The following is a 24,725-nucleotide window of genomic DNA, read 5'->3' as shown; positions in this document are numbered from 1 at the left end:
TTTACAGTAATCATATCGTTATGACACATACTCACACAGTAGACATATGTACGCATGCATGCACATGCACAAACACACATACGCAGGCAAACACACAAACGCACGCACATACACACACACACACACACACCCACACACATAAACATAAATTTGTACACGCACACATGCACACAATTCAAGAATTTTTCCGTCATCTACTCCCTGAATTTTTGGTCATTGATACCGGGACACCGAACCACTGGGGTACATGAAATTTGGTGGGTATATAGCCCCCACTAGACTTTTTAATGAAAAATTTCATTTCGTCCCGGGGACCACCACCAACCCCGTGCTGGGCCCCTGAACCGCAAAAAAAAAAAGTTTTTCCTAAATAACTACCTGAACCGTGGCACTGAGGATGAAGAATCTTTTTATGGTATGTTGGTCTCAAGGGCCCACATCAACCTGGCTCATAATCACTCATTTGTGATTTGCACCCCCACCCCCGTAAAAATGAAAATGCAATATTATTCTGCTTTAATCGCCCCTATCTTCAGTTAAGATGTTCAGAACTGCACCAAATTTTATGTGTATGATTGACCTGGCATTCTCGAGGGGTATGCCAAGTTTAAATAGAATTTCATCCATGGGGGTCTAAAAAATTAGGTCATGTGTACATTTAGTGACTGTACACTCATTGGCCTGTAAATGGCGGTGCACACATATACACATGCACACACACACAGGCACCCACATACTATCTGTATTAGAACGGCCGATACATAATTACAAATTCAGTAGGATTAAAAGAAAGCCAAAATAAATATTCATCATCATCATCATGGCTGCATTTTCAGTATTGGCGAGAAGTAGTCGTTTGTCCACTACTTCGTTGCAGTGAGACGTAATTTTGTTGGAAGTTAAAAGTGGGTTGGAAAAAACAATGGACGCTTCATACAAGGACTGTAATTTACCAGCGAACATCTAATAAGGATAGGACGATGTTCACATGAAGTGTAATTCCCATTTCTTCTTGAAGCCGAAATAAATCTGAGGATGTTTATCGGACATGCTTAGTTTTTACTGCAGGTACGTTAATCTTGTAATATCAATAAGGACCTAGGTAATGTTACGTTAGCGTTGGTTAAGTGATGGAGGCATTTGATTTATTGCATTTGTAGAAAACTATAAATGCGGTTATACCAAGCAAATGTATAGCAGCACTGTTTGTATCTTTCGACTGTCATTTATTGCACGTGCTACAAAATCATTCTGTGCAATGGAAGATTTACCAACGTTACACCGGTCTGATACAGTTTTGCCTATACATGCCTGAGACTGAGGCGCCTGTTTATTTTGTTTTAAAGTCGCGGCAGGGTGTGAGAGGGAATCGATGTGCTTTGATTACAGCTTGGTAGTTGTAGTCTGTGAAATTAAAAAAAGCACGTGTGTGTGTGAAGTATCCAAACAATGACACCTTCATTTCATTATGGCTGCTTTAGCAAAACACCTTAAGCTACTGTGTAGTGGGTCCCATTTAGAAGTGGCTACTTCATTCGCGCTTTCCTTGACTCATGGAGCTGCGTGAATGTTATTACAACTTTTCGCCACGATATGACAGTTTAAGTCCGCTTGATACTGTAAGGCGTAAGTCATTGGTTTCCAAAGGAGATTTTATTTGTGTCGCCAGTGTAACAGACTGGTATCATAATGAATGTATTATCCCCTCGGGGCTTTCCGTAGTGAAATGATATATTCCTGCTCTCGCGGTAGAGAGCGCTATTCTGGATACTGTGTTACAGATGATGACTAAGTGCAGTAAACTGTTCTCAACAACTTCTGACTAACGAATTATTATAATATAGTAATAAGTGCTAAAGCTCGGTTACATTGGTGACAGCGGTTTTACGTTTGTGACGTTCGAGTTTTGTTTACTGTAGTCGTTTTCTTTTGTTAGTGTGTAGTGAATGTCTTGTTAACGTTAGGCTAGCTAGTTTGGCCATTGTTGCCTAGCTTCACCGGTTCCTAGGCTAATAGAATACGAAGGCAAGGAGAGAAACTTTTTCAACATGTGGTGCAAAGAGGAGGAAGATTCGTTGCTGTTTAACACTCGGCGGGACAAAGATTATCAGGCCGCCAGGGTGAAGATTGACCTTCCACCTGCGTTTTCTGGGGAGGATGACAAACAAAGTTTTCTCTGTTGGGCACGTCAATTTGAAGTGGCAGTCCGCGCTCTCGTGGAGGGGGACGAGGGAAGAGAGTATCATTATGAACTGGTGAGAATTCTACCAACTCGTTTGAGCAAAGCAGCATTCCTGTTGTGGGATAGCCTTCCTGCTACAGTCCAGGCTGATTATAAGACTGTTAAAGAGAGACTTAAAGAAGCCTTTGGTCGCAAACAGTTTTTGGACCGTTTCAAAGCAAATCTCTCTACCCGCCCTCGCGCTCCACATGAGAGCCTTGTTGTTTATGCTGCTGATATCAACAGACTTGTGCTAGAGGCATTCCCTGACTATGGGAAAAATGCTACTTAAAGAGGAGAAGTTTAGCCCGCTTCCTTGCTGGTCTGGATCCTGAGCTGAGAGTAAAGTGTCACGAACAAGGGGCAACCTACATGGAGGAGGCATTGGTGATCGCTGAGAGGTGTGAAAATGCTAGAGAGGCTGTTAAATTGGACTATGCGAGTACTAGTGGCACGGCTGGCTTTACCGCCGCTGTTGGGGGTCCTGTAGCCTCTGTTCACTCACTGACTGATTATGGGAGTTTACACAAAACAGTACATAGCCTTGCCGAAGAGTTGAGGAATATGCGAGTAGAGATGAAAATGATGGCCGAGGAAAATCTTCGACTGCGGACGAGTGCAGGTGGATGGCGCAGCTCTCCTCCATCAGGGAGGAGCCCATGCTATTGCACCTGTGGAGGTTCTGGATGCCAGTCGCGGACCTCCCGTGAGCCACAGCGAGGCCGTTCGCCGGATAGGAGATTCCCGTCACCTGGGGGAGACCGGAGGCCGTTCATGGCGTCCCGCAGCCACGGGAGTCCTGGTCCTGCCTGGTCACCGGGGAGGCGCAGCCCCAGCCCAGGCCATCGCACCCACTATGAGGAGGAGACACCCAGGAGACGGGGAGTGCGTTTTTTCTCGCCTCACAACGAGCGCCAGCTCAGCCGACAGGGAAACGGGATGTAGCTGATGTTGCGGCCCAAACGCCAGCTGCTCTCTCTTTGGGCCCACAGACTGACACAGGTGACAATGACTCAGTTATGAATGTGTCTGGGAACAACACTGAAAGCGAGATGCCTGTTTCTTATGTCAAAGGTGTGATTGAGGGCACAGTGGTTCCTGTGCTACTAGATTCAGGATCAAGCGTATCTCTTATTAGTGCTGAGTTCCGCATGTCTGTCCCTGCACTCCGTATCCGCCCCTTAAGGAAAAAAAATGTAACTGCCCGCAGTGAATGGACAAATGTTAGACACGCTTGGGCACAATTTCTGTTGTTTTATGTCTAGGCACAGACTCATGGCAACACACTTTCCATGTGTTGAGGGAAACTACGCAAGCAGTGTTATTGGGCTGGGACTTTTTGCTGAAGAACCATGCCCTTTTGGACGTTGCACATGCCAGATTACAACTATGGGACACTACCATCCCTCTACTCAGGGAAGAGACCTAACCCCTGTGTGTGCTGTAATGTGTCTATTGCCAACACCATGGCCTTCCCCCCTCTCAGTGAGATCATTGTACCTGTTAATGTCCATCCACCTACCTTATCTGGTGCCAATTCATGTGACTTTGTTGGCTATCTAGAGCCTAATATCCCTGACACTTCGAATCTAGTAGTGGCTCACACAGTCACCTCAGTGAAGAATGGACTGACATGTGCTCGGGGTTCTAAACCCTACTAAAAAATGATGTTGTTTTTACGGCAGGGCACTCATTTAGGGGAATTCTACTCTGTGAGTGAGGCTGACTTAAATTCATTGCCACACAAGGTGGCTGCAGTGACGGCTGATACACCCCCTCTGTCTTCCTGTGTTTTGCCGTCTGTGTCATTGGACGAGTCCCCCATCTCAGAAGCACAGAAGGCAGCACTCTCAGAGTTGCTGCAGCAGCACAAGGACGTTTTCAGCACCACAAATAGGAACACTGGTAAATGCACACAGGTGAAACACCGCATTCACACAGGAAACCATCCTCCACTCAAACAGCGTGCATACCAACATCCCCTGAAAAAAAAAGCTGAGATTGAGAAACAGGTGGGAGAGCTGCTCGCAGATGGTGTCATTGAAGAGAGCTGCAGCCCCTGGGCCTCTCCAGTTGTTTTAGTAAAGAAAAAGAATGGTCAATGGAGATTTTTCGCGTTGACTACAGAAAAACCTCAACAGTGTGACCGTGAAAGACTGTCATCCTCTGCCACGGGTAGATGACACACTGGATGCACTGGCAGGTGCTGTGTGGTTCAGCACATTAGACTTTTCGAATGGATTTTGGCAAATTGAAGTTGCGGAAGAGGATCGAGAAAAAACTGCGTTTACCACCGGGCGAGGCCTCTATCAGTGGCGATCTATGCCCATGGGTCTTTCAAACTCGCCCGCAACATTTCAAAGAATGATGGAGCTTGTCCTCAGGGGTCTGCCTTGGAACATCTGTATGGTGTACCTGGACGATGTCCTTCTTTACAGTGCCACTTTTGAGGAACATCTTTCCAGCCTCGGCGAGGTATTTTCAAGAATTAAGACCGCCGGATTAAAATTAAACCCCTCAAAGTGTCACCTTGCCCTGAATCATGTGCTGTTTTTGGGACATACAATTTCTCAACATGGTCTACAGCCTGATCCAAAGAACACTGATAAAGTCAGAAAATGGCCAACTCCTCAGTCTCCATCTGAAATCAGAGCCTTTGTGGGCTTATGCTCATATTACAGGCGCTTTGTACACAATTTTGCCAAACATGCCACCCCTCTGAATCGTCTGATGGGTAAAAATGTACCTTTTGAGTGGACTGTGGACTGTGAAACATCATTTAACTATCTGAAAAATTCGCTGTCCTCTGCTCCCATTGTGGCCCTACCGGACTTCAATGTGCCCTTTAAAGTGTTCACAGACGCCTCAAAGGAGGCTGTTGGTGCCGTTTTAGCCCAAGTTAAAGAAGGGGTGGAGCATGTGGTGGCGTACGCTAGCCAAACATTAAATCAGACACAGCGTCGCTGGTCCACATTTGACCGTGAACTGTGGGCAGTTGTGTGGGCTGTGCGTGAGTTCAGGCATTACATTGGCCTTACGTCCTTTACCATTGTCACAGACCACCGCCCTCTGTTGGGGCTCAGACGCATGGCTCTCGATAATGACCCAACAGGCAGGCGAGGTAGATGGATTTTGGAGCTGGACCCACTCAATTGGGACATTGTGTACAAAGACGGTCAACGTCATATGAATGCAGACGCTCTCTCCCGGCGGCCGGAGAGGGACAGCCTGGCTGACAGCATAGCAAGCTACTCAGACAACATGGTGAGAGTAAACGCTATACACCCAATGCCTCCAGACCCAACTAATCTGCAACCTGACACAGGGGTCTGCCTGTCATCACAGGCACTCACAGCGGATGCGCCAAGGGCGGTAGGAACAGGCATCCTACCATCGCTGTCCACCCTGGGACATGATGTGGCAGACATTAAAGCGCAACAGGAGGCAGATGTGGTCATTGGAGTTGTTCTCGGCTGGATGGAGATATCCCGGAGGCCGTCTCGACCACGACTGAGGGGCGCCTCTTACAGTTTGAGGAAGCTGTGGACAGAATTTGATCGACTAATTATGCAAGATGGACTATTATGTCGGTCTGTTGTCTCGTCCCTCACCGGTGACAGACTAAATCAAATTGTGGTCCCCTCTGCTCTCATACCTGATATCCTGCAGCGACTACATGGTGGCCCGGCCTCTGCCCATTTCTCAGCTGAGCGTGTGTGGGAGCATGCACGCCAGATCTGTTTCTGGCCCTCCATGTTCAAAGACATCAAGAACTGGTGTGAACAGTGCAAAGCGTGTCAGACACGCCGGTCCCCAGTGCCACCACATCGTGCACCAATGGGGGGCTCTTGTGCAACTCGTCCATTTGAGAGAGTGGCGGCTGACATTGTTGAGTTGCCATTGACAACCAAAGGGAACCGGTACGTGCTGGTAGTTGAAGATTATTTCACAAAATTTGTTAATTTATATCCTCTGCAAAACCAGACAGCACAAACAGTAGCGCGATGCCTCTTTGAGGATTATGTGTTAGTGCACGGTGTACCGGAGCGCTTGCACAGTGATCAGGGGCGTCAGTTTGAAGCAGAGGTGATACAGAACCTCTGTCAGCTGCTGGGAATCACAAAAACACGCACCACTCCCTACAATCCAAAATCAGATGGAATGGTTGAGCGTTTTAACAGGACCTTAATTGACCAGCTGGCTAAAACTTTACTGGAGTGTGGGGGTGAATGGGATGAATATGTGAAGCAAGTGTCCTTCGCTTACAATACCTCAGTGCATGCCAGCACACGTTTCACTCCCTACTTCCTTGCCCACGGACGTGAGGCGAGGGTTCCGGTTGACATTCTGATACCTACTCGTGCCTTGGCGTCGCTGGCACCTGGATCTCACAGTGAGTTTGTCTCCTCATTGCGAGACAAACTGGAGTCTGCCTTCAGCAGAGCCAGAATGAGTAATGAGGATGCTCATGAGCGGCAGAAGCTTTATCATGACGAGAGAGCCCGACACAAACCTTACAAGGTGGGTGCAATGGTGTGGCTTAACAACCCAGTTGAAAGCCGCATGAAATTAGCCCCACACTGGAAAGGGCCCTATCAGGTCTTGCAGGTATTGGACTCAGGCGATGTACCGGGCCTCACCTACCGTATCATCAACCCCTTGGACTGTGATGAGCGACAGCAGGTGGTGCATTATGACAGATTGAGGCCTTATACACTGCCAGTTCACCTGCCTGAACAGCCCAGAAAGTCCAGTCCTCCTTTGCCCCGGTCCCTTGTTCTTCTGGGATTGTGTTTTTGGGCCGGGATCACGATGGACTGTCTGATGCAGCTGAGGGGCCGTGTTTCGGCAGAGCACACTGCACCGCCAGGCCCTACCAGGAGTCGGCAAGGGAGATCACTAAAGGCCCCTGGACATTTCAGTGATTTTGTTGTCTACTGAGTGTGTGTGAATTGCAGTTCTGGTCGACGGTGTTTTACTTTCCGTTGAGATTGTAAAAAAAAAAAAAAAAGAGACAAAAAACATGGGGACATATCTTGTTGTTTTGGTTAAGTGTGTGTGGAATACAATACCATGTCTGGATGCATACTGTACCTACTGCATATCTGACCTATATGTTGATTAGTATGCTGTTTACATTTTCAGGGATTACCTGGAATATTCTCTGCATGGGTGTTTTCTATGTGGAGTTGCTTTATACCTACACTGTTAGTGGTTGTTCTTTTGTAAACGAGGACGTTTACTCTTGGAGGGGGGGACGAATGTAACAGGCTGGTATCATAATGAATGTATTATCCCCTCGGGGCTTTCCGTAGTGAAATGATATATTCCTGCTCTCGCGGTAGAGAGCGCTATTCTGGATACTGTGTTACAGATGATGACTAAGTGCAGTAAACTGTTCTCAACAACTTCTGACAAACGAATTATTATAATATAGTAATAAGTGCTAAAGCTCGGTTACACCAGCATAGCCTATTGACAATTTATGTTGTAAATAGGCCTACCTTATAATCCTACCTGTAGCTTAGGGAAGCTAACAGCTTTCTATTAGGATCTAGTTTGTTAGTTACCGTTTTGTCATAACTCCCTGATGCATTTTTGCATTTAGAATAGCCAGAGCGTGTATATCTCAATCGGAAAATTAAACAATATCGGGTGCCTATGGACTAGGCTGGGTGAACCCAGCCTGATCTGCCCGCTATTTATTTTTTGATTTCTTAAAAGATTGAGCTTGGTCTGATGAAAGCCAGACTAGCCATGGACCTCAGTTAAAACAATGCAAGGGAACATGAATCAGCCTATATTTGCACTAACAATAACGGACAAAAGCTCTTCAACTTTGGCCCGATAAAATGTGTATGAACAGTCTAGCGACGCATTTCATCAAGGCCCATTTGGACATGTCAGTTATTTGCACCACTGGTTAGATGTAAAACAGCATTTCGTTTCAGACTAGGCTACTGTTACTTAATTTGTGCATTAACAATAACGTTTCAGACTACTGTTACTTAATTTGTGCATTGACAATAAAGTAGCCTATTACATGAACTAAAGATGACTAAAATCTTATGTAGAAGAAGAAACATTCACAAAAAATCCATCCATCCAAAATGACCTTTGTTTTGATAGCTGTTGAAAACGGCATGGAACTGACAGAGATGTTTTTGTTTAAAAATACATAAAAAAATAAATAAATAAATAAATAAATAACATTATGCTGATACCTTTTGCTTTTCCCAAATACAATGTAGCCTACAGGTGTAAGTGACCTTTCATCAATCCAGTTGCAATGGATGAACTGTGATGAACTGCCCTACTTGTGATTGTTTAGAGATTTTAAAGGTTTTATAACAATGCTACATCTTCTTTGGCTATTCTACAATCTATTCACCTTTTCAGCACCAGTAGGCTACTTTCTGTGCAGCCGCACACACACACTCAGGCATGCCAAACAAGCATACACAAAAGTTTCAAGAGTGGGGGATGGAGTAAAATATGGAGACAAATTGAAGTGTGATTTATTTTCGCGGAACAGCTGGACAGGACTGAGCGGCGGTCATATTTTGTACCGCTATGCGGTACATCTAGTTTTCCACCTATTAACCAAGGTTTATATTTCACTAAATGTCTTCAGGTATTAGGTTAATACACAGGGGTGGGCTATACATGGGAATGCATTCATTTTTTTCAGTTTTCTTTATGATTAAAGCACAATCTGATTCTGATTCATTCGGCTATGGGGCACTGTAGTTGATACACGGGAGCGGTTAATACATGGGTTTTTTTTTTTTTTTTTTATTAAATTAGCATAAAACACTGTCCTGCGGTTGCAATTTAGTCACTCTACTGCGGTATGCACAATGTGGCTAATACACAGGAAATTACTGTACACCTTTAAGCTCACTAATTGCCAAGCACAGAGCTAGTTCTGATGAAAGCATCAAAGTTATCTCATTCAGAGAGAGATTCAGAGAGATGCAAAATGGCACTTTTTCCTCATGGAACTAACCAATGGAATGGTCAGGAAAGAGCAGCATTGGAATATATTTTCTTGGAAGCTTTTTTTGAAGACTATTGAATCTCACTGAGTACCGGGCAAAGAGCTTGAGTTGACCTTTACACATGGTAATAAGGTGCCAGGTACAATCCCCATTCCACTACAGCGTTTTTTTTTAAAAGGCAGTGAAGTGAAGTTGGGTGATAGTAGTTGAGAGAGACTGACAGCTCAGTCAATATGCGTACCATAGATATTAAAAGAGCGAGTTCACAGCACACCTGACACCACTTTCTCTCTCGCCCTCTTATTTGCCTCTCTTTATCTTTCCATCAAACTGACACATTCAGCACCTCGGCCATTAAGTCTGCTGTCTCAGGGATTATTGGCTTCTTTTATGGAAATAAGCATTAAATGGTGGGAGAAAGTTGCTGGAGCTGTGGTTCACTATGCAGCCTTGCAAGGGCCTTTTCTAAATGTCACCAAGTGTCAGCATGCATTAGTAGCCAATAACAGATGGCAAAAAAACATCTGTTTGTTTGGCTCTCTGTGCTGTGGTGCGCTGACTTTTCATCATGGTGGTGGCACCCACTAGGCATCTAGTGTTAATGGGTTGGCTCCTACCCATTTCATTATGAGGATTTTATAGGGTTGCCCTTTCAAAATCCCTAAAATTGTCAGACGTGCTTTAAGCGACTATGTGTTTGCAAGTTGCACTACATAGGCTAGGTTAAGTTTTGGTCAAATAATTAATTGGTTAATAATATCCAGTTTGCACCATTAAATTGATACCAATGTGAAATATAAGACCTCTTAGTCCAGGTAGTGCAAATAGTGACCACAGTATGTTGATGTGTGTGTTTGAGATGCTTATTCAACACTGTTTCCATTGTGTGTTTCTCCTTATAAGGGATTTGGCTGAAAACCACCTGGACACGATCACTTCTGTCACCCTGAGGGACTGCAGTGAGCTCACAGCCCTGTGAGTACGGCTTAGATTGTGATCTGTGCTAATCTTGTGCAGCATTTCACCTCGTACAATATGTGTGTGAATGAGTGTGCAGTTGCAGTGTTTGTGTGAGTGTGTGTGTGTGTGTGTGTGTGTGTGCTTGTGAGTGCGTTTGTGTGTCTTTAGTTGATTAAATATTATTTCAAACGTGATTATAACTCATTCATTATGTGTTCAGATATGGTGCCGCCATGATGTTTCTATGGTTTTTAACAAATGTGTATATAGACAGTTCATGGTGTGTTTTGGTGACTTCATGTTCATATTATTGTGAGTGACCAGTAGCATCCTTCAGTCAGTCCTCTCTCCTGGTAAACTCAGGAAAGAGAGGTTTCGAGCTCATTTGGTCATCAAAAAAGCAGAATCCTCACCGAATCCATTCTCACCTTGTGCCGTGTTTTTGTGCAGACAGACAGAGGGATGTAATATGGAACTCTTTGTGTCACTCTGCAGTGTTAAGGTGTAATGACTATTATGGTTCAATACTGTCTGCTGCAAGGTGACAGACTGAGTAGAACAAAGATGCTGCTGCTGTTGTTGTGTGGTGTGTATGTGTGGTGTACATGTGTGTGTGTGTGTATGTGTCTGTTCTGTATCTGACTTGTAGCGGATAATGATCAATGTGTCGTAGCTTTAAAACATTGAATAAGTATTGAACAAGATGTCTGCCATGAATCAAAGGTCATTAAAATAACATACAGTGTTTCCCATACATTGACTTATTTGTGGCGGCCGACTACAATATCAACATTGACCACCACACAATGATTTTTCCAGGTAAATTGTGCTTAAATCTGGTTAGCATCATAGCACGCTGTGCTAATTTGTTTAAAACGGTTGCATTCAAGTTAATTCTTGAAACCTGCCACCACATATAGAATTAAATTCTGTGGGAAACACTGACATAATATGATTAGGTCATTACAATGTCTCAAATTGTTTGTTCATCAGAATCCATTTCATGCTCTTCAGTAATAAGAGGACGATTGAAAACAACAAATATCTTGTTATCTTCACCTCACCAGAACGTTCCGTGACAATATGATCAAGACGGTTCCTGAAAATTCCTTTCAGTCACTCTCAGAGTTAGTAGAACTGTGAGTATGAAATAACTGACAAAAAGGCTTGACAAACTTCTGGTGGCCTTCAAATGTTTTATTATAAGGGGCTCCAGATATCCATCACTTGTAAAATGACCTTGCTGTGTGCTGTATTCAAGTGCAAATGAGTTCTTCAAACACAAAGATTTTGATGTGAATGAATGATTAAGTTGAAACAGAATAATTTAACATGATTTAACATTCAGAAATTCATTCTGCTTACCTGTTCTTTTACTATCAGGGACTTGTCTTGTAATAGGATTTTGGAGCTGTCCAACATCACTTTTAAGAGTTTGAATTCTCTTCTCAAGCTGTGAGTTTGGTTTTCAACAGTTCACTTAGCAATGAGCAATGATATATATCATTACGCACTGTTTCCTTAACCCTTGTGTTATCCTCAAATCTTACCGACACTCTTTATCCTTGGGGTCAATTTGACCTCACCTAAATAAACCCTCAGAAAATGATTATAATTCATATTGTTACCCAGTTTTTTTGTGACAGATACTTAACAAGAGTGTAATAACCACCATCAAAAGCCCTACAAAACAATCCCACCCCCCCCACACCCCTTTATGAACCTTGGAACCCTGGCTGGCAATATTGCCCATCCAGTGTCAGCAGCCCAAAGGCTTGCTGTTGCTTCCCCTTTTGACTTATATAGTCCTGCCAAAATGACGTATATGAAATATGTACTTGTATATGTAATAATGATGATAACAATATGTTCTCATACTATTCAAATAATAATATCCATAATGTGTCAAATATTCATCCTATGTTTCATACAGCTGGGGTCAAACTGACCCCAAAGAACATCAATGTACAAAATATTTGTACAGGACATTGAAAACAAATTATTGTACAAATTTCATGCTAACTCTGTTGTACCCTTCAATTGAGGAAAAGTCATGAAACAAAAAAAAAAAAAGTGAACCATATATTTTATGATGTTAAACGTTGCTTGGGGTCAAATTGACCCCAAGGATAACATGAGGGTTAAGAAGTTGTTTCATGTTAACTCTTGTGTGAACTCTCATTCCTTTGCCTCAGAAATATCTCCTACAATCCACTGCTTCACATCCACGAAGGTCACTTTGATCATCTGATACAGCTTGAATCCCTGTGAGTTACACATTTAGACTGTTGATTGATTACAAACTATAGATAACATAATTCAAATGTGTTTGATGATTTAAGTGATTTAAGTCTAGACCTACATACAGCATTATCAGTTATAATGTACAGAAACAATGCATTATATGCAAGTGTATAATAGTATAGTATAATATATATTTATTGTTTCTGATGAACTGATAGGGTTCTGTTTCCCATTACAGTATATTGTTGTTCTTCATTGTGGCATCTCTCCATGTGTTTAGAGGCCTGGAGGGCATTGAGATTCCAGATATCCACACTAAGATGTTCCTTCCCATGAAAAATCTTTCCCACATGTATGTGTTTGTCATCTATCCAAGACATTTACATATACCAACTTCTTCATATTTTGGAAATCTAGGCAAACTCTCAAATTGGAATCCAATTTATAAACAGTATCGTTTTGTCTAATTTCCCTTCAAGCAATATGTAAAAATCTTCATGTGCTTGTTTTTTTAAGTTTCTGGGTTTATATGCTGGCTTTTTACCTTTCCAACTTTATTGTTTTTCTTTTTAAGTATAGTAAGTATAAGTATATATACTTTTTTGATCCCGTGAGGGAAATCTGGTCTCTGCATTTAACCCAATCGGTGAATTAGTGAAACACATAGGTGCCTTGCTCAAGGGCACTTCAGCCGCGGCCCACTGGTCGGGGCTCGAACCGGCAACCCTCCGGTTACAAGTCCAGGGTGCTAACCAGTGGGCCACGGCTGCCCTCCTTTTTACCTCATATCAAGCTCCAAGTGTCCTTAACTTTCTATACTTTATGTCTTACAAATTCACACATAGTCCTCTTTTCTTTTTTCTGTTGGGTTTGCTCTTTGTTTCTCAGATACTTCAAAGATTTCCAGTATTGCTCCTATGCCCCTCATGTGAGGACGTGCAAGCCCAACACAGATGGGATCTCCTCCTTTGAGAACCTGCTGGCCAACCTCGTCCTGCGGGTGTTTGTGTGGGTGATCGCCTTCATCACCTGCTTCGGCAACCTCTTCGTCATCGGCATGCGCTCCTTCATACGGGCAGAGAACAACCTGCACGCTTCCTGCATCAAAGTGCTATGTTGTGAGTTCAGACTGCATTCTTGCATGTGTGGGTGTTTACACAGACACACACGCTCACACGCACAAACACACACACACACACACACACACATGCACACACACACACACACATGCACACACACACACACACACACACACACACACACACACACACACACACACACACACACACACACACACGCACACACACACACACACACAGTCTAGTCAGTACTTCTAAAACATCCAACAAAAAATCTCCCTGCTGTATTTCTGAAAATGTGCTCAGTGGTTAGGTGAATTTGCTGCACAAGAGCAAGTCCATTTGAGATGAAATGGAAAGGAAATTACACTAAATTACCATGCTGTTGAAATGCTGCCAAACTGTGTCCAGTGCAATGTGATTAACGTTGCATATATATCTGACTGTGTCTGTAACTGTGGGGCTACTATGAAAGTGATTGAGAAAGTATATTCACGTGTATATGGGTGTTTATGGAGTACAAACATATGTAATGCAAAAGAATTCTCTTTCAACTTCAGTAGAGTGACTAAATTGAATTAACCATTCATTAATTCATTAATTCATTCATTCATTCATTCACTCACTCACTCTTTCATTTCATTTGTGATCTACCCTTCCATGACCCAGTTCTGAGGATTTACACACCGTTTCTCTCTTGTCTACTGGGTAAACCAGTGTGCTGCCAATACAGACCAGAGCTTAACCACTCCTTGACAACGCATTTGTCATAGCTGCGGCCCTGCGGCACAAAGCCTCTCCCCTGGTGCCAGCTGGCCCTTGCCAGTGCCCTCCTGAGTGTCAGTATTATGTCCTGTGTCCTATGCCTAGAATCTTGTGATCCAGACTTGTCATCCCCTTTAAAACAGGCTCCTGGTGGGTAGAGCCTTGAGTTAAATAACCCCTCTCCGGTTATTCTGTCTGATGGGTTTTGAGACGAGGGCGTGCGTGATGCAAGCTGTTTTTTCTGCCCTGAGTGTAACACAGTGAGCAGTGCCGTAATTATTACTTGAAATTCACAGCAAGACATCTCATCAGTGAGTTGAATCTGTTGTTCCGTTACACTTATTACGTGGAGTTTCGGTACAGATCAGGCTATATTAGAGTTAATTGAAAGAGAATGCTATTACGCAAAAGGGGGCCAGACATTGGCTAATAACCCACATATTGTCAAAAACAGGTTTCATTAAAATCAGAACACAGAGAACACTTACACCAGCTTTATGTCGAAGCAGGAACCTCACCTGGTTAGATATATTCGGTGAAATGGTGTGTGATCCCATTTGTTCAGGCTGAGCTTCTCATTTTGGATGATTTACTGTGAAAATACAGTGATGATTCACACTCAAACCCACTCGTGTATGTTTGTTTACCTTAGCGTGTGAGTGTCGACATGAAAGGGGGACAGTTCTTTTCTGGTTCTGCATGTTAACTCAGAATCAGTTAAAAGAATCCCCAAGTTTTTTTTACTTTTATATAACAGCTTCAAAGTCATTTTGATGGTAAACTAACTTGGAATAGCTGTACCATACCCATCTACGGAGAACCAGCCTTTCAACTTTGCTCACCCCTGACCTGGAGAATCACAAATTGCTTTTCAACCATTATGCAATAGCCTATTATTTGCATGAAATTGTGTAATTTTCCCCTACCAGTTGACATGGCTCTTCAGAGATGATCTTTTCCAGTTTCTGTCCTTTGGCTTGTAAATAAATACACATGTACTGTGTGCACCGGGAAGGACACAAAACCTTGAGCAAAAACAAACCTTTAAAATACAACACTGTCTTCTGATAGACACACATACTCAACTCCTAGAGTAGGATGTGCCCCTGATCCCTTCTTGTGTGTGAGTTCATTTTGATTCCCCCAGGTGCTGACTGCCTGATGGGGGTGTACCTCTTCTTCGTCGGCGTCTACGACGTCAAGTTCCGCGGCGCGTACAACCGCAACGCGCTGCTGTGGATGGAGAGCGTGGAGTGCCGCACCATCGGCTTCCTGGCCATGTTGTCCACCGAAGTGTCCGTTTTGCTGCTCACCTACCTGACGCTGGAGAAGTTCCTGGTCATCGTCTTCCCTTTTAGCCACATGCGGCCGGGCAAGCGGCAGACGGGCCTGGTGATCGTCTCCATCTGGCTGCTGGGCTTCACCATTGCGGTGGTGCCGCTGCTCAACGAGGACCTGTTTGGGAACTACTACGGTCGCAACGGTGTGTGTTTTCCACTACACTCGGACAGGCTGGAGAAGCCAACAGCCAGAGGGTACTCCACGGGGATATTCTTGGGTGAGTGAGTGTTTTTGAATGGGAGTAAGAGAGGGCTTGATTTCAGCTGTCACAAACTGAAATCATTTTTATGCTCTCCTATAGTGTTTACGAGAGGATTTCTTTTCAAGGAGTAGGCTACCAAAGTTTGCGTCATAGTTTCAACATTCTAATTCCAACTTTGTTGGTATGTGTGTGTGAGAGAGGCCTTTCATTCGTGTTTGTGTTTGTCTCGTTTTTTGTTATGGGGTTCATAAGTTCAGGGTTCACAAGTTCTGGAAAAAACATTTTGGTTTATCGTTTTCCAGTCATAAAAACTCATGGAAAATAGGAGTAAATGTAAAATGTCCTGGAAAATAATTTGTGTTGTCCTGGAAAATGATGTCCTTTAACTGGCACTAAGCTACTAGGTTATCCATCAAAGCTCCCCAAATAATGTTGCTATCTGAATGGGATCATATTTATTTACTAATGGTACTCTATGGAATAGAGAATAGTGTGTGTGTGTGTGTGTGTGTGTGTGTGTGTGTGTGTGTGTGTGTATTTAATTTAATTTAATTTAATTTATTGTGCTTATAGAGCGCCAAAACATTACACACGTATCATGGCGCTTTACAGAATGTAGGCAATCAGAGAAAAAGGAAAGAAAGGAAGAAAAGAAAAGAAAGAGAGAGGCCCATTAGGGGCGAGGAAAAACTCCCTAGAATTGGAGATACATATAGGAAGAAACCTCGAGCAGATCCACGACTCAAGGGCCTGACCCATCTGCCTAGGGTCAATACAGGACAGTAAGGTCTGTATACATGACAAATGCATATGATAGTCAAGTGTAGAGAATAAGACATGGTGTTAAAAGCACTTGAGCTGAAAGTTACAAGAGGTGGGGTGATTACGGATCTGGTTTGATAATTCATTAATCCTGATTTAGTGACAGAAAGTTCAAATAGTCCAGCATTGGATTTGTCCGGGGGAAGGGAGTTGTCAAGGGGCATGTGGTGGGTCGGCAGACGGGCCAGGAATCCGGGCAGAATTGGCATAGGCAGGTGATGGGTCGCTAGGCTGTACGGGCCAGGAATCCAGATAGAGGGACAGTAATAGGGTAGTCGAGGATGGGACTTCAGGTGAGATGGGTGAGAGGAGGGCCAACACATGGATGGTTGATGACTGGTGATGATATACCTTACAAGTGAGGTACAGTAAGGGGAAAGAAAGAGAGATGTAGAGTGGGTTAGTATTACTGAAAATCAAAATGGTTAATGTCAAAAATAATCAGTGGTACTATATATTGTTACAGTTTATACAACAATTGGGTTCTATGGAACTATTTATTTGTTTCTGATTGGCCGAGAGACGTTTCATGAGTTGGAATATCCCTGGACATTTCAACTCAGACTCAGCACAGGTAATAATAAATCACTCCGCGACACAATGTGAAGATTTGACACCCAGCTCTCCACTATTTCAAGCAATGGGTTACTCCTTAGCAAACCATAACGAAACAGTGCTTCACCACATCTGTGGATTAAGCCACACAGTCAACTCAATGTAAGTAAGATAAACGAGGATGCTAATTGTTCTCAGCATTGCCAGCATTGTGTATAATATGATTGTCACTTGGAGGAGACTTGTAGATAACGTTAGCATAATTAGCTAACCGCTGATAACGTGCTAGCATCGTCAAGTCAGGCTGTGCACAGTAGTGTAACATTTATTCACTATACATTAATAAAGTTGAGTGGTTCTCTGCAATGTAGATTATGTTTCCGTTTTTTTGCAGTACCATGTCCCTTACATGACATGGCCCAGTGTCCTTGTAACATGCATGCAGCAAACCTAGATATGAATGTGATTTCCACATTTCTTTCAAGAAGACATGTAAACCACAAAGACCCGTAACGAGGGGTCTGGAATGTTGGTTACCTAGCAACCAAGACGCTGTCTATTGAAAAGGGAACTATTTTTTGATGCGTAAGAACGATGTCGAAATTAACATTTTTAAACAATAATGGGGTGTTTTCAGATTATTTAGTTTGTGGTAGAATTGTTGTATAAAAGCAATATAGCACTCGTGATCGTGGGATTGGTCATGGATATTCCCACGGCTGTTGTTGCCTGCGCCACTCGGCCTCCGGCCTCGTGGCTACGGCCGAACAACACCCGTGGGAATATCCATGACCAACCCCACTCTCACTCGTGCTATATTGCTTAAATATCATAGTGAGAATAGGCAAGAGAGAGAGAGAAGGGGAGAGAGGAGAGGGGGGGGTTGTACGGCGTGACACATGAAAAGTCCATGATAGCATGCTATAGCAGCATAACTAAGGCATGGTGAGGGGTAGTCGGCACCAGCGCAGGTATGGTCAGTGACCACCATCGCACGCGCGACTGGGGTGCCAGTCACACGAGGACTCAGCAGGGTGGTCCATTCCAAAAATCCCTGAGGTGGGTGAAGTTCCACACCGCACCATACCTAACTATGGGTGGCAGTAAAGAGGTATGTTTTAAGTCTAGACTTAAAAATAGGGAGGGTGTCTGCTAGTCAAATTGAGGAAGGACGATTATTCCAGAGGAGGGGTGCGCGATAGCTGAAAGCTCTGCCTCCTACTGTAGTTTTTGAGATTCTTGGAATTACAAGAAGGCCAGTATTCTGTGATCGTAGCGGTCTGGGTGGGTTATATGGGACTAGGAGATCTTTAATATATTCTAGTGCTTGGCCATTAATGGCTTTGTATGTTAGAAGTAATATTTTGAAGTCAATGCGACTTTTAACAGGCAGCCAGTGTAGAGATGCCAGGATAGGGGAAATGAGTGAGTGTGCGAGCAGCTGCATTTTGTATAAACTGTAAGCTCTTTAGACAGGTGTTATTGCAGCCAGTGTATAGAGCATTGCAATAATCAATCCTTGAGGTGACAAAAGCATGGATTAATTTCTCAGCATCTGGTAAGTATAAAGACTTCCTTATCTTTAAAATGTTCCTTAAATGATAAAATGAAGTTTTGGTAATCTGTTTTATGTGATTACTTAGTGATAGGTCTTGGTCAATTGTAACTCCTAGATTTTTAACACTTGTGGATGAGGATAGTCAAAGATCAGTAAATGTAGCCTGTGATGAGAATAGGATATCCCTCATCTTTTTAGGACCTAAAACCATGACTTCTGTTTTATCGGAGTTCAAAAGCAGGAAATTATTTGTCATCCATGTCTTTATGTCTCTTATACATGTGTCAAGTTTGGCTAACGGAGTTAATTCGTCAGGTTTTATGGAAAGGTATAGTTGTGTATCGTCTGCATAAGAATGAAATCTTATTAATCTTATTTATGTGGGAGAAGGGGTGTTTTGGTGTTCATACATCTTCTACTGTCTCCACAGGGCTGAACCTGCTGGCCTTCCTCATCATTGTGATGTCTTACTCCAGCATGTTCTACTCCATCTATCAGACGGGCATCAACACCACAGACCTGCGCAGCCGTCTCCATAGAGATGTGGCCGTGGCCAACCGCTTCTTCTTTATAGTGTTCTCTGACGCCCTCTGCTGGATCCCCATCTTCCTGGTCAAGGTGCTCTCCCTGCTGGAGGTGGAGATACCAGGCAAGCCACATTAACATTGGTTTTGTAGCTTAATGGGCTGAGCATGGTGCCCATTATCCCAAGACTGTGCTATTCATTCTAAAGGTGGATGAATGCTGGCTTAATGCATACCTTTCAATTTGTAATAGAAGTTGGTTTGGATAGGTCAGACTGAGTGCATGAATGAATTGATGGATGGATATTAGACTGAATAGATGTAAAATTAGAAGTAGAGCAATCACCAGCAGAGCAAGATCACAAAAGACGCACACATTTATTTTCCCAAACTAAGGAATTTCAGGGTATGATACTCTGGATTTTTTCATCTGTGAATGAGTAGGCATGCCACAAAAACCAAGAACTTTCAAAAGCATATTGTGGAAGTCTATTACAGGGCAATTCCATGGAAAATTACGTTTTTTTAACATCCATAACGCCAATAAAATGTGATGGTATGGTATGATGTGAAAGATTACATGAAATTTGAGCATTTGCTATTTTTGGCTGAAGAATGCACATTAGAAAAAATGCACAAAAAAAGTAATGTTATCATTCACATCATACAAATGCCAAGGCATTTCACTGGCATTATGGATGTGACAAAAAATCAATTTTCCGTGGAATTGCCCCACAGTATTATGATAATGAAAGAGTATATTTCTCCTCAGGCACCATAAACTCCTGGATGGTGATCTTCGTGCTTCCCATCAACAGCGCCCTCAACCCCATCCTGTACACGCTGACCACTAGCTTCTTCCGTGAGCAGGTGGAGCTGCTGCTGTGCCGCTGGCAGCGCCAGTCCGTCCTCAAGAAGGACCGCAAGAGCCTGACCAGCTCCACCATCTACATGGAGACCTCACGCCCGACCTACTACCCGCCCAAGGGCTACCTACCCCGACAGTCCCTTGCGGACATGGATGCCCGATACAACTGACTTACGTAAAGAGGAAGAGAAGGGAGGAGTATTACCAGTTGTCCCTGTCATTGCTGTATTCATTTGACATGGCTTAACTGTGATGGGTGTTTTTTATGCCAAAGGAAGTGACCTTACAGCCAATCAGCTGGAGTATTCATATCTCATGTCTTCCCTGGCTCTGGAGTTCACCTGCCAGTCGATCTCTGACTTTTAAAGTATGACCCCGGCTGCCATTGTGGGAGTTACACTTCATAATGCTGAATTACAGTAAAAAAAAAGTTCATCATGCACTGTACTTTATGATTGTGGTAGCAAGGGCTTTGGTGAATGCCATTGCTCCGTATTAAAAAAAGAGGCTCAAACATAATCTGAATGGAACACACAGTGTTACCTTTTCAGGTTTTTCTTGAAGGCCCTGATTGAACTAAAGGTTTAACCTTAAAACCATGCCAAATGCCTTGCCTAATGTTGCTATTATATGTTAGTATAAAATGACATACTAAGTACATAACATAATGTTAATACGAATTGACAAGGGTTGTGATATTGCTTATTTAGTGATACAGCACTATTCCTTCCTAGAAGATAAGCTTAGGCATTTTTTCCAGGTGATCATGCATGGTTTTGAGCACACTTAAGTAAATCAGGGCCTTTCATGAATGTTATGTTCGTCCTATGGATGTTCCTGTTACACATTTTATTTGTGAGTTTACATTTGTATCACTGCTATTTATTACAGACATTATGTTCGTGTTTTAAAGTAAATATACCTGCAAAAAAGAAAAAAAAAACAGAAACAAGATCCAGTGATTTTATGTTTTTAAGGTGAATTGACAACGTGTCTGTAAAGTCATGAAGGTCCTCCGCTGATCTCTTATGTGTCTGCAATGTACAGAAATGTTGTCATCAGTCATGATGGGGAATGCCAAAGGCATACATGTAGCATGCATGCAGAAGACAGATCCATCCACTAATTGTACTCATCTGCATGCTAGTGTTTGTAAACAAATCTGTTACAAATAAAAACAATGTGGAAAGGCTTGAGCCCTTGACCCTACACCTGCATGAGTGTGAATATCAGAGTGAATATATGAATAAGTTCATGTGGTTGTGTTTGGGCATATGTGGGCATATGTTTGCGTAAAAGAAGAGAAGATGTAAAATCATGTCTGGTGGAGTAATTCTACTATGGATCTCCAAATTCAATATTGAAATTACTTAATTCCTTACTCTTTTGATATAGTGCCACCTAGTGATCACATGACAAATTAGGATTGTGAGCTTGAAATGGATGCCAAATTGAAAAAAATGAAAGAGTAAAGGTACAGTACACCCTAATTTCCATTATATAGCCTATGAACATCATATAATGGCAAACAGGGAAGCTCATTCTTTCATGTTCATGCAAATCATTTCAGCAAAAAGTCTAATTGATAACTGAGGTCAAAATGCTTTTACAAATGCAACTTTTACATAAAGACTAAATACTCTTTAGATTTCACTGTGATTAAAGCATTGAAGTATTTGTAACCTGGTAAGTTCTGTAGAGTTATTTTTTTGTTTTTTTTGTTGTTTTTTTTGTTTTTACATACAAGTAGCCTAAATGTAAGACGCTAGATACTATGGAGAATTGAGCCACAAATCATATGCTTTCTTTGATGAGTCCATCACAGTTCCATGATTTAATACAAGTCTCTAAGGCAGGCTATTGGGTAGTCCATAGGGTAAATATGTAGTGCTTGATTACAATACATCACATTCATTAATATTCTCCTCACATGCATCTGTCTGTTCAGTGTTTGTGAGTGTGCCTGTTTGTCCTGGCTTTGTCAATGGGAAGCAAACAATATGGCTTTGGATGAGCAATAATCAACAATACTGGACGCAGGTGTTCCAACATTGCCTCTGAAGCAGTGAAGAGAGGGCTGAATTTGACTATTGAGTTCCCATATAAACAACCTTTCACCAGCATCAACAACAAGACCTTTCAATTAAAACTATTGATAGACAGACCATTTTAACAAAATAAAAGCCAGATGGCACCCATAGTCTGAATCTGAAATTATTCTCAGAGGCAATCTTGACTTCTCATTCAGACATCCTTAAATTAGACTACTCTTAACTTTGTGAAAATATAATTTGAGCATAATCTGTTTTCAACATGTTTGCAACAGTTTCAAGCTTGAAAAGCAATTGGGAACAGCAAAACTAAAACCATTCTATGAGCTATGGCATCCTTAAGGATTCAGATCCATACAGTAGCCTATACACACACTATGAAACAACTTAATTGTGTCGTACCAGCCCAGACTCGTTGTGGCACATCAAAATTATCTTTATATGACCTTGGTGTATAATTTTACTACGACCTCGCTCATTAGTAGCATCAGTTGGTGGTTACACTGTTTCCAAGTAACAGCAACATAATTCTCCTGTGAATGTGGTCTCGGCTTACATGCAGGCTAACGTTAGGAGAGCCAAATCAACCACAGTCCTTTATCATCTACAAACACGAGCTGTTCACATTTGCCTTTATAGCATGGTCATGTTTGTCCATGACTGTGTGGGTGAACCTGAGCATCCTTCACTAACAGGTGTTCAAAGAGAAACAAGGTGGGGGAATATGACTGACATGGAAATTAGCAAATTGTGAACGAGAATTTCTCCCCCTTTGCGAAGGAACTGAATTGGATAGGTTGCTAGGGGCGGAGCTTTCCCATCCTCTGTCCGTCTTTTTCTGTCAGTCGATGGATCTCAAATGCAAAAGAAGCCGAAAGGATTAATAGAGCAAAGTGCCAATACAGAAGCCTCAAGGACGGCGTTGGGATACGTAATGATACTATAAATTCAACACTTGCCGAAGAGAAACAGTGAGTATAGCTAATTTGGTGAGGCGGAATTATTTGTCATTACCGCTGCAGACTGTCTTGTCTTCTCAGCACCATCCCAGACAGGGCTAGCTGGGTAAACTGCTACATGTCTTCCACAGTTAAAGGGTGGAATTTCAACGAACACAAACGACTGCGACTATTTGTCTTATGTTTCGTGCTGATGGTGCGTAATTACCAGGTTCATCAATTCATCACTTAGAGTATTTCCGTGGCCACTGTAGCCTACACGCAGGCTACTTAATTCCTAATATAGGATATAGATATCTGTTATTTTCCCTAAGGATAGCGCATGCACCCCAGGAATCGGGCTTAAGCCAATGGTTAGAATGTCCACTGTAGGCTATGTTCTCGTTACCAATGTGGTAACGTTAGGTTATCATATAGTGTGTAAAAACCGCAGTCATCAATATAATAGTGCTTTTATACAGAATATATTGTACACCACGGGGTCCAAACGCGATTACATCTTTGTCTAATGGCAGTCGCCCCCAATTCATATGCTCAAGGCTGATCTGGCAACGTCAAATGTCACCACGGCGGGCTGTAGCGTTGCTTATGCCTAAATGGCATTCACGTTCGCCAATGTGCACAGCCACTCCTTTTATAAGCTCGATTGGAGTCCTGCGTGAAGGGGTCTGTTGTGTGCATGAATTATTTAGGAACTCATCTTGGGTAGGGTACGCGCCATGCTCATGTCATTCGCTTTCCAAATGCTGTGCCTGCCTGTCGAAGAACAACCTGCTAGCTTAGTAGCATAAACAACAGCTGTAGACATAACTGATGTAATGCGGTTAATTGTGATAGTAAAAACAATGGGTGTCCTTTTAGCCTAAATATTTGGCAGTTGGCATTGTTTATGGGCTACTCCTTTGTTTGACTCATCAGTTAAATTACTAATATTTTGATGATGAAAGATGATGATGAAATTCTCTGCACATAAAGCCAGATGCACTTTTATGTGTTTTGCTCCTTAACCAGAAATCAATGAATTATTTTAAAAAAAGACCTTGTAGGCTTTCTGTATTTTTGCTCCTTAACCAGAAATAACTGAATAATAAAAAAAGACACTTGCTTGTGATGGCAGGGTGCATCATATGTTCTCCAGACCATTACTCTTGTCTTGTGAAAAAGTCAGGTGTCATTTGTGCTGAAATCTGCTCTTCTTCTTCCAGTGTTTATCCCACGTGGGTTATGTGCTGTTCAAGAGGCCTGTATCATCACCTGACATGCCTCCTGTCTTGTCAGTGGTGGTTGGAAACTTTCACAGCTAGGCTTGCTTCTTTTGGGGGGTTTTTTGCCCTCCAGTTGTTTACTTTAGCAGGTCCTCTCTGGTGACGACCCTGTTAGCTGCATTGTACCGCCCTATCCTAGCCTAGAAATCTAGACGCACCCTAACGGCAGCACATTTTATTTGCTGCCCGGGCTACCCCTCTCCAGTACCACCACACTGGAAGGTCACAGGCAGAGACACAGCAATCTAGAAGATTCAGGGACCCCAGCATTGGACCAGGGTTCCTTGGCACAGGCCAGGCAGTATAGATT

The 24,725-nt window shown here is 42.8% G+C and overlaps 2 protein-coding genes across 3 annotated transcripts in view; both read left to right on the top strand.

The window, feature by feature from the left end:
* The window catches only part of rxfp2a (relaxin family peptide receptor 2a), a 47,674-nt gene extending 26,309 nt beyond the window's left edge, over positions 1 to 21,365 (top strand). The window contains exons 10-18 of the mRNA XM_048237848.1: positions 10,126 to 10,197; positions 11,250 to 11,321; positions 11,566 to 11,637; positions 12,378 to 12,449; positions 12,707 to 12,778; positions 13,315 to 13,544; positions 15,418 to 15,828; positions 19,179 to 19,397; positions 20,045 to 21,365. Of these exons, the coding sequence (XP_048093805.1) occupies positions 10,126 to 10,197; positions 11,250 to 11,321; positions 11,566 to 11,637; positions 12,378 to 12,449; positions 12,707 to 12,778; positions 13,315 to 13,544; positions 15,418 to 15,828; positions 19,179 to 19,397; positions 20,045 to 20,310 (1,486 nt within the window). The 3' untranslated portion in view covers positions 20,311 to 21,365. The remainder of the gene's footprint in view (positions 1 to 10,125; positions 10,198 to 11,249; positions 11,322 to 11,565; positions 11,638 to 12,377; positions 12,450 to 12,706; positions 12,779 to 13,314; positions 13,545 to 15,417; positions 15,829 to 19,178; positions 19,398 to 20,044) is intronic.
* A 1,664-nt stretch (positions 21,366 to 23,029) lies between these two features.
* Positions 23,030 to 24,725, top strand: part of fryb (furry homolog b (Drosophila)) — an 83,382-nt gene continuing 81,686 nt past the window's right edge. Inside the window, exon 1 of one of the 2 annotated variants that reach the window (XM_048237629.1) lies at positions 23,030 to 23,162. The gene's annotated coding sequence lies outside the window, so the exon portion shown is untranslated. The remainder of the gene's footprint in view (positions 23,163 to 24,725) is intronic. The other variant, XM_048237630.1, reaches the window with a different exon arrangement.

Source organism: Alosa alosa, chromosome 2 (assembly GCF_017589495.1).
Source record: "Alosa alosa isolate M-15738 ecotype Scorff River chromosome 2, AALO_Geno_1.1, whole genome shotgun sequence".
Classification (NCBI taxonomy): Eukaryota; Metazoa; Chordata; class Actinopteri; order Clupeiformes; family Clupeidae; genus Alosa; species Alosa alosa.
This window is presented reverse-complemented; position numbering and strand designations above follow the sequence as displayed.